The sequence below is a fragment of the Gigantopelta aegis genome, chromosome 10 (genome assembly GCF_016097555.1).
Source record: "Gigantopelta aegis isolate Gae_Host chromosome 10, Gae_host_genome, whole genome shotgun sequence".
Classification (NCBI taxonomy): Eukaryota; Metazoa; Mollusca; class Gastropoda; order Neomphalida; family Peltospiridae; genus Gigantopelta; species Gigantopelta aegis.
Genome location: NC_054708.1, coordinates 20,414,686 through 20,431,954, shown reverse-complemented (window position 1 = coordinate 20,431,954; position 17,269 = coordinate 20,414,686). Strand labels below are relative to the sequence as shown.

General features: G+C 35.8%; 1 protein-coding gene across 1 annotated transcript; it reads right to left on the bottom strand.

The window, feature by feature from the left end:
• Nucleotides 1-1,318: 1,318 nt before the first annotated feature.
• Nucleotides 1,319-13,872, bottom strand: LOC121384551 (uridine-cytidine kinase 2-like). Its single transcript, XM_041514990.1, has 7 exons — nucleotides 13,606-13,872; nucleotides 11,525-11,684; nucleotides 10,142-10,238; nucleotides 9,609-9,751; nucleotides 8,623-8,720; nucleotides 5,756-5,804; nucleotides 1,319-3,813 (listed from the first exon to the last, which is right to left on the bottom strand). Exons 1-7 carry the CDS (start codon nucleotides 13,777-13,779, stop codon nucleotides 3,707-3,709), a joined length of 828 nt encoding a protein of 275 aa, XP_041370924.1. The 5' UTR covers nucleotides 13,780-13,872; the 3' UTR covers nucleotides 1,319-3,706.
• Between the last annotated feature and the right edge of the window lie 3,397 nt (nucleotides 13,873-17,269).

Below are 17,269 nucleotides of genomic sequence, written 5' to 3'. Positions count from 1 at the left end.
AAGGAAATATATAAAAACCGACATGCCATCACATGAAAATGAGTTTATTTTGTTTAATGACACCACTAGAGCATACTGGCATTAATCATCGGCTAAGTGGATGTCACACATTTGATAATTCTGACATACAGTCTTAGAGGAAACCCACTACATTTTACAATAAGCAGCAAGGGATCTTTTATATGCACTTTCCTACAGACAGGACAAGCACATACCACTTTGTGAGGCAGATATGGAAAGTCCAATCAGAAAATAGACATATATCAAGGGTGATTCAGTCCTGCTATCAATGCAACTCAATCAAACACTCTTTCACTGAAGCTAGATCCTACCCCAATCAGTATAAATGCTTATGTAATGTCCCAAATGTTAACTGCATGATATGCCATCAAAACTTGCTACATTTTGATGTTGTTAATATATTGGCAATATTTGTATTGGACAATTATGGTTAAGGCATTACTATGGACATTTTATGTTTGTGGCCAAGTATCAGACATACATGTAAGCAAATAGCAGTACTTATGGTTTGAATTTTTGTGGTGAGCAATAAACTGCTTTCCTGAAGTTATGAAAGAGAGTAATTGCTATCAGTGTGAAATTCACAGTAATTTTCAGTAAAATAAATTAGCGATTTCAATGTGATGAGCGACCTTTTTTTCTGCTCATGAGGAAATAATTTTTCACATCAAACCATAAGGACTGAAAAGGTGAAGATTAATTTCTTACAGTCAAGGAAAAGAAAGGTAATTTGTTTAATGACCCCTCACCACATTTAAACCTCAGCTATTTGATGGACATATTGTTATTTCAATACTTCGGTGAGAGGGAGGAGAGTAAACCTATTATTGCCCTATAGGCAGCTAAAAAAGTAACATGGAATATTTTATACAAATTTTCCCCAAAACTTAACAGTAAAACAGTTCATACCGATGCCTTTTATTTACTAGTCATGAGACATTAGTTTGGACCAGTCAGATTTATACCTACAATATTTGCAGATAAGCAACTAAACATATAGGACTGAATTTACAAAGTCTGTTGTTGTCTTACACATATGTAAATACAATGGCGTAGCCAGCACGAGGAAAAGAAGTTTTTTATTTAACGACGCACTCAACACATTTTATTTACGGTTATATGGCGTCAGACATACGATTAAGGACCACACTACATGGGCTACTCTTCTGATTAGCAGCAAGGGATCTTTTATTTGTGCTTCCCACAGGCAGGATAGCACAAACCATGGCCTTTGTTGAACCAGTTATGGATCACTGGTCCGTGCAAGTGGTTTACACCTACCCATTGAGCCTTGCGGAGCACTCACTCAGGGATTGGGAGTCGGTATCTGGATTAAAAATCCCATGCCTCGACTGGGATCCGAACCCAGTACCTACCAGCCTGTAGACCAAAGGCCTGCCACGACGCCACCGAGGCTGGTCCAGCACGAGGAAGACAAGATGCTTGCCTCATCTGGAATTTCCCCAGATTTATTTTATTTTTCCCATGTCACTATTTATTTTACAGCTCTGGGTTTGCCTCAGCGTTTTTTCCTCTCTGGCTACGCCCCAAAAATACTATATTTACAATACATTCTCTACCGTGTTTGACAAAAAAAGGTTTCATAAATTCTAACAAAACAGTTCAGTGAATGTCTCTACGTTCATAAATCAGAACAAGGATCGGACTTCCAAAATAACACCAAATAGTAACTGCAGGTGCATCTGGCCCATTCAATAATTATGTAACTCTCTGGGGGGAAGGGGTATTTATCAAGAATTATACCATTTTCGGTTTTATTCATAAAGTAACATGCAGCCAATCATTGCTATTTTGTTTTTAACAGATGACTTTCTATAATTACCAAAACAAACAAGAATAAATACAAACAGTAAATGCAATGATATTGATCAAATTATATCAAACAGGGAAATCGTGGGAGTGGGGGCACTGACGAATGTTGTGTAAATTTAGAGAGGGGATTGGTCTCAATGTTACAAAATATTACAAGGGTAGGATGAGGGATAATTTTTTTTAAATTAATTTGCATTACTACGATAACTGATGAATGGCTGCATACTGCATTCTCACCATTTTAAACCAGTGGCAGATCCAGAAAATCCATTTGGGGGGGGGGGGGGCAGTGACATGAGGTGGAATGCCAAGGGAACTTTGGGGGAGGTTTGTAAAAAACATTAATATATAATAAAATTATAACTATCGCAAAAATTTAGGGGGGGAGGGGGGTCTGGGCCCTCCCTAGATCCGTCTCTGTAAACCATCAATACTTTGTTCATTTCACTTCCAATAATATGCCTCAATTTACTATATACATGCAGTTTTATTTACCTCATGTATAGCATGGATCACTCTTTACATTGCTAAATTTGCCACTTGCTAATTTTTATACAAATTGGCTACAAGATATATCTTGGCTAATAAAATATTCCTTAAATTAACCACATTTTAATAATTTTCAAAGAAATACTCTACATATCCAAAAACTGGCCAAAGCACAATGTGTTCCAGTGTGAGGACTCTATAGTTTACATTACCCTATTTATTACATACGTACGTTTTATAACCTCACCTTTTATATATTAGGCCTACATACAGTTCCTATGACCACACATTACATACAAATTAATCTTTTTCTTTCAACCGGGTGGAGTTAACATCATAAACTTAACATTGAAAATAACAATATATTGGCTCAGTCTTGAGTAAAATCAACTTAAATCTGCATACAAGGTTTTTGCAATATTTTATATACATATTGTTCAGCGATATTTACACATGTCAATGTTGATAATTAAGATGCAATACTGAAGATAGCAGTTTTGATTTTGAATAATAGTTCTGCATACTGATATCCAACTTCATTTAATCAAGCTGGTTTTCCTGGATGGTGGGAACATAACATTGGGTTTTCCTTCATGTAATCAGGCTGGTGGGGTTTTCCTTCATGTAATCAGGCTGGTGTTACCCTGAAGGGTTTTTCTCCATGTAATCAGGCTGGTGTTAACCTGAAGGGTTTTCTCCATGTAATCAGGCTGGTGTTAACCTGAAGGGTTTTCCTTCATGTAATCAGGCTGGTGTTAACCTGAAGGGTTTTCCTTCATGTAATCAGGCTGGTGTTAACCTGAAGGGTTTTCTCCATGTAATCAGGCTGGTGTTAACCTGAAGGGTTTTCCTTCATGTAATCAGGCTGGTGTTAACTTGAAGGGTTTTTCTCCATGTAATCAGGCTGGTGGTAACCTGAAGGGTTTTCCTCCATGTAATCAGGCTGGTGGTAACCTGAAGGGTTTTCTTCCATGTAATCAGGCTGGTGTTAACCTGAAGGGTTTTCCTCCATGTAATCAGGCTGGTGTTAACCTGAAGGGTTTTCCTACATGTAATCAGGCTGGTGTTAACCTGAAGGGTTTTTCTTCATGTAATCAGGCTGGTGTTAACTGAAGGGTTTACCTTCATGTAATCAGGCTGGTGGTAACCTAATGGCTTCTCCTTCATGGACTGGTTGACTAGTGGATTTCCGGTTATGTATCTGTTGAATTTTCAGGCTGGTGGCAACTTAGTGGAGATTTCCCTTATGTAATCAAGTTGGTAGTAACTTTGTGGTTTTTCCTTCATGTTATTGATGCTAGACTAATTGGTTTTCCTTCAGGTATCTAATGTATGAGCTTCTATATCTGATGAACTGGACCAATCAGTGCGGCCTGCCGACGAACGAATCAGAATTGTGACGAGACCTCTTCGATACACTGGGTGGTCGCATCAGTTCCTGGATGTGCTGAACGATCAGATCAATTGCAACTGTTAAACAGGAAGAAGAGGAATAAGTGTTTAACGACAACTCAGAACATTTTAAACTATGGCTAGTTGCAGGGCAAGTGATATTCAATGTTGGGCTAGTAAATAACTACAACTGCCATGCCCGACAGCTAGTGAAAAATAAAGTTGTCAAATGCTGTATTTAAGTCTGTGTTGTAAATATGAATATCCTGCCCCTAATCCAATCTTAGTGTTTTAATTGCAATCTCTCTCTTTAGGTAACATATCTGATTATTACTATTAGTAAAATTGTAAAAGTAAAGTAGGGCTAGTAAATTTATAATCGAGGCTGGTAAAGTTTTTAAAATCACTGATCCCATGGCTAGTGGATTTTGTAAACATTCTAGAAGCCCCGCTATTTGGTAATATAACATATAGTAATTTTAAAATTTAGTTCAAAGACAGAAAGAGAAAAAACCCTGCTGCCACCATATAGGCTACTTTTACCAAGAGAGTAGCAAGGAATCTTTTATATGCACTTTCCTATATACAGGATAGCATATACCACAGCCTTTGATATACCATTTGTGGAGCACTGATGGAGTAGGGGGAAGAACGTCCACTGACGGTGAACGATGTGACCCACAGTACCTCAACTGAGTGCTCTATCACTGAGCTACATCCTGCCCTTGCTATTTAAACAGATGACAGATCAAAGTATTTTCAAGAATATATCACGTAATTATAAGAATAGCAAGGGATCTTTAATATGCACTTTCCTATAGACAGGACAGTCTTTGATGTACCAGTTGTGGAACAATGATAGTGTCGAGGAGTTTGGGGGGGGGGGGGGGGGGGGGGGGGGGGAGAGAGTACGAAGTCCACTGAGGGAAAGAAAGAAATGTTTTATTTAACGACGCACTCAACACATTTTATTTATGGTTATATGGCGTCAGACATATGGTTATGGACCACACAGATTTTGAGAGGAAACCCGCTGTCGCCACTACATGGGCTACTCTTCCGATTAACAGCAAGGGATCTTTTATTTGCACTTCCCACAGGCAGGATAGCACAAACCATGGCCTTTGTTGAACCAGTTATGGATCACTGGTCGGTGCAAGTGGTTTACACCTACCCATTGAGCCTTGCAGAGCACTCACTCAGGGTTTGGAGTCGGTATCTGGATTACAAATCCCATGCCTCGACTGGGATCCGAACCCAGTACCTACCAGCCTGTAGACCGATGGCCTGCCACGACGCCACCGAGGCCGGTAAGTCCACTGAGGGTGATCGATAATGTAAACCATCACACCTCCACCGAGTACCCTACCACTGAGATACATCCTACCCCTTGCTAAAACAGATGATAAAGAGAGTACATAATAAAACATGTTACTAATATATACCATTAAGTGAGGGTCTGTCTCTCTTCTTCTCTTAAATGTCAATTTTCATGCTCATATCCAATTAAGATTCAAGAATACTATCTACTCACACACACCCCAGTTTTCAGGACTGTCTGTTGAGGACATGGAAGATAATGATAATGGTTGGTTGTTATTGGTTACAAGAGAAGCCAGTGTATTGACTTTACATGTCCAAATGATGTTAAAGGTCACTGTGGGTACTAGCTGGTACTGGGGTGAAGGAAGGAAGGAAATGTTTTAATTAACAACGCACTTATTTACGGTTATATGGCGTCAGACATATTGTTAAGGGCCACACAGATATTGAGAGGAAACCCACTGTCACCACTTCAAGGGCTACTCTTTTCGATTAGCAGCAAGGGATCTTTTATATGCATCATCCCACAGATAGGACAACACCAGTCGTGGTGTATTGGGGTGAAAACCCAGTCCATACCAGCAATATGAACAATGACCATACCACTATGCTACAAACTGTCAGTTATTTATAATAAAATATGAAACTACTATATATACACATAAATTGTGAATGAACATAAAAATTAAATTGTTACCTGTGTTATCTGCTCCTCTGGGAATAATCACATCTGCATATTTCTTTGTCTGAGAATAAAAACCGATGATATCAATCATAATTACCAATCACATTAGCATAACAATCAATTCCACACTGTTATTTCTCCTTCCAATAATAGATATTTTAAACTAAAGCCATATCAAAGAAAAAGAAGAAGAAATGTTTTATTTCACGACGCACTCAACACATTTTATTTACGGTTATATGGCATCAGGCATATGGTTAAGGACCACATAGATACTGAGAGAGGAAACCCGCTGTCACCATTTCATGGGCTACTCTTTTTTTGTTAGCAGCAAGGGATCTTTTATATGCTCCATCACACAGACAGGATAGTACATACCACAGCCTTTGTTAAACCAGTTGTGGAGCACTGGCTGGAATGAGAAATAGCCCAATGGGCCCATTGATGTACCACAGAAGATGACCTACAATATGAATTATCGCCATATCCAAGTGGCCAAAAATTAAAAGGTGCCGCCACCACTAACCATACATACAACAAAAACACTTGTTAGGTAACAACCATAAATAATAAATTGATACTATTTAAGCTTTGTTTGGGGGGGGGGGGGGGTAATGGTATGGATGGGTGGGTTTTATTGGGAGTGGGGTGGCTGGGTCATTTAGCTACTAAAATGTCTTATCCTGTGGATGAAAACAACCCTCTTAGATAGTACTCTTACAAATATTAGTATGCCTATGCACACAGCTAAAATTAATTTTAGTTGATATGTTCAATGTTTCCCTCAGGATCTGAATTCAGAGGTTAAACTTGCAAAACAGTTTGAAAATTCAGTTGCTGGAGGCATTCTGGTGTATATGGGTGTCATGTACACTTATTATAGAAGTCTAAAAGAAAATTATATTTCAAGATAAATTTTAATAATAATGTTTATTATTACTTTGATGAACAATAATTTGAAAAGGAGTTTCATTATTTCAGTAAGCACAAGTAAATAAGACATACTAACAAATTATTTAACTAAACTAAACACAAACATAAAAGTTATGTGTCACGGGGATCCTACAATACCCGTAACTGAATGAAACACGATTATCCAAATATCTCTCCTAACTGTATATCTATTAGATCTCTCTGTAACGGGCAGTTTATACCCGCGTGGCTTGTCTAGGTATGATCAGAGATAAGATCTTATATAAAGTATACGTAATATAGCACGTTTAGTTCACTAGAAAACACAACAAAAACACTATACACTTTGGAATCTGTATTACTACTACGCAGACAAATGTACTGCCGCAGTAGTTAATTAACAACAACAAATATAATAACAACCCAGAACTAATCACTTAATTAGTTAATCACTAGGTGTCTAGTTTACACAATATTCTAATCACTTCACCGTGACACAACACCCACACGTGTGATAATTGAGAAACGCTTCCAGGGGAACTTAATTAATAAAGGAATTACAACTCTATTCCTAACTGGTTAATTTTTAATTAACCCTTAACTACTCATTCAGTAACCTTGTAATACAGACTTAATACTGGTACCTATCACAATAAAGACAATAACCTACAGTTTACCTAGGTCCTCTAGGATGACTGGTTAAGCTTTATATATATTAGAACAGTGAGCCTACAGTTTACTGCGTCAGATTACCGGCAGCACCATCTAAATAATATTGGTATAATACAGTATTAAAATATTTAAAGTCACATCAATCACATCAAGGTTATACACAGAGCAGAAATAAAATATTTACCAGTCCGGACGGACAACGATCCCCTGGAGCCTTCCTTTGTTTCTCCCCGATAACTCTAAATCCTATCTATTTATTACAAAATCAAATATCGCCTGGGGGCACATCGCGGTACCGAATACCTACAAGTGATATTTCCACAGCGACCAAGACGGCAATTTTCTCTTAGATGGCCAGACTTACTGTCGCCTAGTCGCCAAAATCACGGTTGTAAAAACCGCACTCGCGGAGGTATTACGTAACAACTGGCCTCATGGCCTCCGCACCTGGTCTGGGTGTGTATTAGAGGGTACGGTCGCGCGGAGGTATTACATAACAAAGCCCATCTGGTCTTAAGTGCATATTGGGACTGCACACGGCCCTCTAAAACAATTAATATCGCCACAGGCGAAAAGAATTTAAGAGCATGTTCCGTTACATTATGATTGAATGGTGTGGTTTTTTTAATAACTAAGCACAAGCGAATTATTTAACTAAATACAAAAATGATGTAACAGGTAGCACTGTATTCTTTGACTCATTAATTCTTTGATGCTCTGGAACTACAATCGGATTCATCCCAATAAGAACTTACTACAATCAGCAATGTTGAATCATCTTGATTAGATGATAAATGGGTGCTATTTCATAATTCTTGTTTATATTTCACTATTTTCATCATTGGCATGAAACATGTTTAAAATGTTTATTCTATTGGCATACTGGTCACAGAGTTGAGTCCCTCTATTTTTCTGGGGGGGGTAAACAATTTTTAGGTTTTTGGCAACAAAATTCACAGGTTCAATGCAAGGTCCAAATGGGACTTAGGAAAAAACCCAGCAAGTTTAACAACGTATAAAGAGTTCATTTTCAAAACATTATTTATCAATGTATGTCATTTTGAGAAAAATTGGGCTTTGTTGCAACCTGACATACATGTAGCATATATCACAAGAAGCAATTTTAACTTCTTGGGCATAGATGGCATTTTGGTGGAAACTTTATTGTCACATTGTTGACTTGTACTAATTATCACCTTCACTGCTAACTCCAAAATCTGGAAATCGGCGTACATATATATATATATTATCGTATTTTGGAAATGAACTCTTTATATTTGTTAATTTCTACTTACAGGAAGACAGAACTCTTCAAATGCAGGTTTCACTAGTGTTGTGTATTGATGAATTATATTTTCCAATGTACGTCCCCTTTCCTGAATATCTCGTAATACTGGTGGAAAAAATGGCATACAAAATATTTAATTATGATAACAAACTTGAAAGAACTACATCCTAAATTGTTAAACATGTAGTGGCTTAGAAAAAGATTTAGGACATTTAATTTTACTGTTATGTTGATTCACAAAGTAAGATTTAAGATGAAAAAATTTCAGTATTTTTAACTGGCATTGTAACTGTAGTTTTTATTGCTATGAATCAAGATTTTATATTATTTCTAAGACTGAAGTAAGAAAGCTGTTGCTTTGTTCAGACTCAGATTCCTGCAGGGAACATTTTGTTCAGTATCGCGTTGTGATCCACTATTTAAGTTTCAGAGATCGCTACACAATTTTAAAACATTAAACAGAAGTTGCTAATCGATTTTCAATTTATTTAAAATACCGGTAATGAAGATTTTCAAAAAAATGTGTTCCCTGTCCTGGATCACTGAGATGTTTTTTTAAACAGTACATGGATTATATTTTTAATATTTAAACATTTACAACAGATATTCCTGTTATGTTTTCTTCCCATGACGAGCAATTCTTCAATTTGTTAGCTGTTATCACAAATCTACATCATATACAAATGCAGAGTGCATCATAGCAGAATGTACCATACTGAAGCACTAAAAACTAGACACTTTTAAACTGTTCAGTGTCACCATGTATTAAACATGTTACAACAGGTCTGGAACTTTTAGAGTCTAGACTCGACACTCTAATAGAGTCTGAGACACTAATGTCATGACAACGCCATACAAATTGTGTGCATGTCACGTCATTAGAGATCGAGTCTGGACTAAAGTTTTATAAGCATGGGCCCAGATGACTGAACTAACTTTCAAAACTAGCTGCTTAAGTTTAACTCTATAAATTGAAGATTTCCATAGAAATACCTCTTCTAGAAAGCCGGGTATCTGGGTCTGTATCGACAAACAATTTCATATGGAACATGTCTCGCAGTTCTTTGGGGTAAAATACGAGAATTCCCTCAAACAGTATCACGTCTGCAGGGTAAATCCGATGTGTAGTATCTGCCCTAAAACATAATTAACAATATTTACTTATTTATTAAAATGTGACTATAAAATAATAAAAATGCCATCTACAATAAATAATAAAATCTGAAGTTCAACAGTTTTAGAACTTTCTAATAAAATTTCAGCTCTGTCAGTCGCATCAGATGCTAACTATTCAACATGGAGCTGCCTTTTCGTGCACCATTTTCTTTTTGTTAGAAAAGAGATAAGTTTTATTTGCATACTACTTCAAAATTCAATATTTATAACCTGAATATACTACCTGACCAGGGTAATCACGTTTAAAGTATTAAAAAAACTAAATCATAATTTTTTTTAAATCCTTTATAATATGATTTAATTGAATGATGGACAATTGTACAATAATGTACTTAAAAAACTATACATACCTTTTATTAGTAATATAGTTGTATGAGGGTACTTCAACAGTTTTATTACTCGCAATAGCCTTCATTGTCTTCATCGTCAACTCAAAGTCAAAAGCATCTGAAAGTTTAAAACTACACACTAAACTATCACAGATGCATCTACATATATGTATACACACATCCTAATATACTGTCAAATTTAACAATTAATACTAAATATAACTTTAGATAGAGAAAAATGGCTCTAATTTATTTATTGTATTAAATCAAAACAACTGAGCATTCCAGGGATGACACTGGAATGAATTTCAGTTTAGCCAATTTCCTTGAAAATGTAATAAAATGTGACTAATTTAATGAAAATATATCATCCAAAATCTAAATGTTGTAGCCACTTTGTATAAAACTTAGCAGCTGGCTAATTTGGTAATGGACCGAGTCAGACTTCATGACTTTATTATCCTGACATGGTATTTATTATGTGTGATGGTCAGCAACAGCAATGCTGGTGAAAATTATTTAGTGTATGTACAACTACCAGTCATCACCGACCATCACCAGTGACCAGTTATCTTAGCCTACATGTAAATAAAGCTTCAATTTTTAAAAACATACAACAATTTCACTTTACAATACACATACACAAACTGTACTGTGTGTTCTATGTATACTTTTCCTCTGTCCACCCCACCCCGCCGAGAACTAGACAGATGTTTGGATAGTTATAATCTCTCTCTCAATCAAAGGATTTCTGCCTACTACAGGGTAGGCAAATTGTTTTAAACATATTAATCACTAATAAAGACACCCATCAGCACCTACATATTTAACCGAAACATTGTTGAAATGCATTCAAATTGGGTGCTGTCGGGTTTCTTTCTGTAGTGTTAACTGGTTAATATGTGAAACATTTGTTATCTTCGAACTCGAAAATGATCAATGTATTCATATTTAACATCAAAACTAGGATTATTGCTGTAAAAGAGCAGAAATCTTTATCTACTGACCATTCATGTACTCTGTGGTTGGCAAAAATTCAGTGTTTTCATTATATTTCATTTCATTTCAACTTATTTTCGTGCTTATATCCAATTAAGGTTCAAGCATGCTATCTGGGCTGTCTGTCCGGGACAGTGGGTTAGTTGTTAATTGGTTAGAGGTTAGTGAGAGAGAAGAGGGTGTAGTAGCCTTACACCTACCCACTGAGCCCTTAAGAACTCAATCTGGGTTAGAGCCGGTACCGGGCAGCAAACCCTGTACCTATCAGCCTGAAGTCCGATGGCTTAACCACTGCACCACCGAGGCCATTATAGAGCTAGTTCTGATTAAGAGAGTGATTATAACTGTTCAAACGTCTTGTTAGCTCTCAAATGGCAGAGTACTCGGGCTATCTGTACATGCTACCTGGATGGTCAAAGTTGAACTCTCCTTTATCGGCCTTCTTTGCCTCTTCCTCTGTTAAATTTTTGTAAAAGGAGTCCTGGCCGATTATTGTCACCTGTCGTTGTTTATGATCAATATCTGCTTGTCCAAGCTGCTCCACAATTTTAGCACAAACAGATGACTGAAATTTACAAAATTAAAATTATATCCATTTTTACTAGCATCTAGTGAGATCAGTTTCAGTGAGCATAAGCATTCGGTTCTGAAGCATAACAATATTTATAAACAGCTACCCTTTTTATTAATATTTATTCCTATGCAAAGTTAACTGTATGTGTGTCAAAAACTAAATATTGTTAACCAACTCAACTGTTTATAGGTTAGTGAAATGTTTGGTGGAGTTAGATTTTTTGAAAATATATAGTTAGACGACTGTACCTCTGTCAGAGTACTTAAGGTGGCAATCTGAATTTTGGTCTTGTTAATACGTAGAACAAGAGGATTAGACATTAACCTATAACAAAAACATAACATTGTAAATATGTTGTTAGTGAATACAGTTCATTCATCATTGGTCTGAAAATTATTCAATATTTTTTACAAGTTACAAACATTTTATGATCTTATTTTCAAAAAAATATATAAAAAAAATGTTTTATTTAACGACGCACTCAACACATTTGATTTACGGTTATATGGCGTCAGACATATGGTTAAGGAGCACACAGATTTTAAGAGGAAACCCGCTGTCGCCATTACATGGGCTACTCTTTCCGATTAGCAGCAAGGGATCTTTTATTTGCGCTTCCCACAGGCAGGATAGCACAAACCATGGCCTTTGTTGAACCAGTTATGGATCACTGGTCGGTGCAAGTGGTTTACACCTACCCATTGAGCCTTGCGGAGCACTCACTCAGGGTTTGGAGTCGGTATCCGGATTAAAAATCCCATGCCTCGACTGGGATCCGAACCCAGTACCTACCAACCTGTAGACCGATGGCCTAACCACAATGCCGCCGAGGCCTGTATTTTCAAAAGAAGATTTTGATGTAAAGTATAGACCCAACACTACCATAAGTTCATAACAAGGACAAAAATAGACAGCCAATGAAACTGTCTAAAACATACATGACGTTTGTCAAAATATAGCGGAAACACCTGTACGACTTAGCGGCTAAGGTCAATGACAGTCACTTTTCGCACCCTTGTTTTGGGTTCGTACACAATAAATATAGCATATCTTACCGTAATTTCACTTGAAATCCATATTTTGTAAAAGGTACAATTTTTTAATCACAAGATTTTCTTCAAACACATTCAGATGCATTAGTAATGGTCAAACAAAAAAATTCAAATAGCAAGTCTGCATTGGAATTTTCCCAGCATTCTTAAAACGGAAACGTCAGGTACCCAGTGTATGGTTATTGTAAGGCGATTCAAAGTGACGTCATTGGAATACCGATGTCATTCAAATTCAAAATTAGCTATATTATTACAATGCTTCGCTACATTAAAATAAAAACTGGTCTACTAACCTTGACCCCTGTCAAATTTCTATAACAAGCGGACAACGTTGTTTACAGGTTGGTATTTTGTTATTTTTCATAATTCTGGACAAAATATTAATTTTAAGTTTCAAAAGACGAAAGAAATAAAAAGTAGGTAGGAGTTTCCTTTGGCACTGTTACATATAAAGAACATTATAAATACTTATCATAGTTAGGGTTAGGGTTAGTGACAGTGCCAAAGGAAAGTCCTTCCTGACAATAATATACTAATAATATAGTGCCGGAGACGTTTATCTTGATGAACTAGAAAACTTGATGTTCATGAGATTATCACTGTTTTTCACAATAAACTAATGTGACTTGAGAAAGGTAAAGTATTATTGTATGTACGAAGTATTGTTTTTATTATATTTTAATTTTTTGCTTATCGTATAGAATGCATATAACGCCAGGATACGGTACCCAAAGAGGTCCCTCATCAAAACAGTAATAGGAAAACGGACGATAATTATTAATATTTTATCAAATCCACACGCAATAACATTATAGTATAATATGAAATTGCAAAACAAAAACCCTAAACTATGTGTGTACCTTTCCAGATGCAGTCCCACCTGCCACGCCGATCAAAAATGGTCTATGAATTGGAAAATCTAGACGACTCATTCGTGGGCTTGAATTTTTTGACGACGCCATTTTCCTTACAGAATTGATGCCGTTATCTACGTTCAAAAAGCGAAAATGTCTCAAAACACATATAAAATACATCACAGAAACGTCAGATACTCGAAATATATCTAATGATCATCATTAACTTATAATATTTATATCACGTTTGTGCGAGTCTTGTGCGTTTCAATGTCAACTATCAAAAAGTGGTCATCTGAATTTTGTATTATGTTATTTCCTCCAATTTAACTAAGCATGCATTCTCTAGATCTGTCCTAGTGGGCCTCAGACCACAATTAATTTCGCTATATGTTTCTATATAGCCTTAGTGGCTATAACATTTTTATTAATATCAGCAGGCCCGTGAAGTTTTGTATGTACCTTTGCCTGCATGGGGGACACATACCCTGAAAAGGACAACCCCTGTTGTCCAGCTCTTTCTCCCAGCATATTGGTTTAAACAGACACACCCTCTAAACCAGGCCGGAGTACACCCATTTTACACAAACAGCACTACTTTTGCATGGGCCGGAATTACCACAAACAAGTCTTCAATGTCAACAAGTTACACATGTTTACAAACTACATGCTATCCCCTGTCACTTCAGTCAAACAGTTGCCACTTCATAGCTGTCTGCCATGAAATAATCACAGTCAAACAGCAGACTACTTGCGCGGTCAAACTTCCGGATTTTCGACAACCAAATGGGAAGATAACTGTAATCTGAGGCCTATCAGTCCATTTTTTCCCCTAAAAACTGGCCCACACTAATGCATTCCAATGATATACATATTAAAGCAATGCTCGGTAAGTATCGGTATGTCACCTTTAAACTGAGAGTATACAGAGGCTGTGTTAAAACACCTACCACAGTGCCTTGCCATGGCCAATTTTAGCAATGGAAACTTGAGGGACACCAACTTCAAAATGTAATAACTTTATCAAATTTTGGAATTTCTTCATACAATGAGCAGCTATTTTTTCTTCTACATATGTTCTATCTGCACAGTGTTGTCTTGGAAAGATTTTGAAATATTTAAAGAAAAAAAAAATCAATCATTAGATTTTACTTCATTTTTAATTAAATATTAAACTTAAATTTAAATTTTTGAAAAACAAAAAAATCTAAAACTGTAAAATTTTGCATTTTAGATATGATAAGTGGAGGCTTAGTAAAGATATGGTGACTGAAGTCATGATACATTATTAGAAATGTGTCAGAGGGATGGTGAAAGTCACAAAATTGGGGCCATTTGCAACAAATGTTTACACACTAATTTCAGGGAAAATTAGACATGATAGGCCTCATATTCAATTTTGACCTGCTGTATTTACTTAATCTACTTCATTTACTGTATTAGACATGTAGCCACTTTGTAAAAGGCAAAACAGTCCATATAAATGCATATTAATATGAATATGCCCTACAGATATTACATAGGTATACACCATAATATTTTTTTTGTTGACGACAACTTTGAAAATGAAGATTTTGTTACAAAATGCTGATATAAATCCTACCAAGAGGTACTTGCACCATATTTTTCAGTTTCCAGTGATAACTGTTAACAAGTGTAGTCATGTGCCAGTGTCTGGGATACCTCAGTGTAGTATTTCTTGATTGGAAGGATGTTTGTAGTAATGACCACTGAATATGCATTATGGATTATTCTGCCATATGTATTACAAGCCAAATGTTAACATTTTTGGCACATTTTCTGCAATAAATTTGACAAGTATACCAGCATCTGATTACTGAACACAATAAATACATTCAGACAGCATAGAATATTAGCCTATTAGATTTTCTAAGGATAAAAGACCATTTTTGAAAAATGACTGAAGTGTGTAATTTACATAAATGTAGGTGAAATGTATTATTAGAGTACTTAATCTTGTTAAAAACTGTATACTATTTATTTAAAGTGTTTAATTACATTTAGTAGTGATATATTCATTATATTTAGATCTTCTGTCCAATTGCAATAATTGAGAAACTCATTAAAATTCAATATGTAAAAAAATTAAAATCTCAATATTGACTAACAAAATCCAACTTTTGCTCTTTTTTACCAAATTATTAGCTCAAAACTGTTAAAAAATATTGCAACAAACTGTAGTGACATCAGAGGTCATTTTATGCTATTTTGGAGGATACTGAAATTTAAAAGTTGAAAATTTTAATTTTAATTTTTAATAAATTCAAAAAAAATGTTTTTTAATTTAATAAAATATTTAGAAAATAAATAAATTAGTTTTCATATTCCTTGTGGTATGCACAATCAGTCTGTGTAATTTCACCTCTCTGGTTATAATACTTTCATCAGAATCAAGCATTTAACCGGTGTAATGTGTGAACTATATCAGGCCTCAGACCACAATTAATTTCGCTATATGTTTCTATATAGCCTTAGTGGCTATAACATTTTTATTAATATCAGCAGGCCCGTGAAGTTTTGTATGTACCTTTGCCTGCATGGGGGACACATACCCTGAAAAGGACAACCCCTGTTGTCCAGCTCTTTCTCCCAGCATATTGGTTTAAACAGACACACCCTCTAAACCAGGCCGGAGTACACCCATTTTACACAAACAGCACTACTTTTGCATGGGCCGGAATTACCACAAACAAGTCTTCAATGTCAACAAGTTACACATGTTTACAAACTACATGCTATCCCCTGTCACTTCAGTCAAACAGTTGCCACTTCATAGCTGTCTGCCATGAAATAATCACAGTCAAACAGCAGACTACTTGCGCGGTCAAACTTCCGGATTTTCGACAACCAAATGGGAAGATAACTGTAATCTGAGGCCTATCAGTCCATTTTTTCCCCTAAAAACTGGCCCACACTAATGCATTCCAATGATATACATATTAAAGCAATGCTCGGTAAGTATCGGTATGTCACCTTTAAACTGAGAGTATACAGAGGCTGTGTTAAAACACCTACCACAGTGCCTTGCCATGGCCAATTTTAGCAATGGAAACTTGAGGGACACCAACTTCAAAATGTAATAACTTTATCAAATTTTGGAATTTCTTCATACAATGAGCAGCTATTTTTTCTTCTACATATGTTCTATCTGCACAGTGTTGTCTTGGAAAGATTTTGAAATATTTAAAGAAAAAAAATCAATCATTAGATTTTACTTCATTTTTAATTAAATATTAAACTTAAATTTAAATTTTTGAAAAACAAAAAAATCTAAAACTGTAAAATTTTGCATTTTAGATATGATAAGTGGAGGCTTAGTAAAGATATGGTGACTGAAGTCATGATACATTATTAGAAATGTGTCAGAGGGATGGTGAAAGTCACAAAATTGGGGCCATTTGCAACAAATGTTTACACACTAATTTCAGGGAAAATTAGACATGATAGGCCTCATATTCAATTTTGACCTGCTGTATTTACTTAATCTACTTCATTTACTGTATTAGACATGTAGCCACTTTGTAAAAGGCAAAACAGTCCATATAAATGCATATTAATATGAATATGCCCTACAGATATTACATAGGTATACACCATAATATTTTTTTTGTTGACGACAACTTTGAAAATGAAGATTTTGTTACAAAAT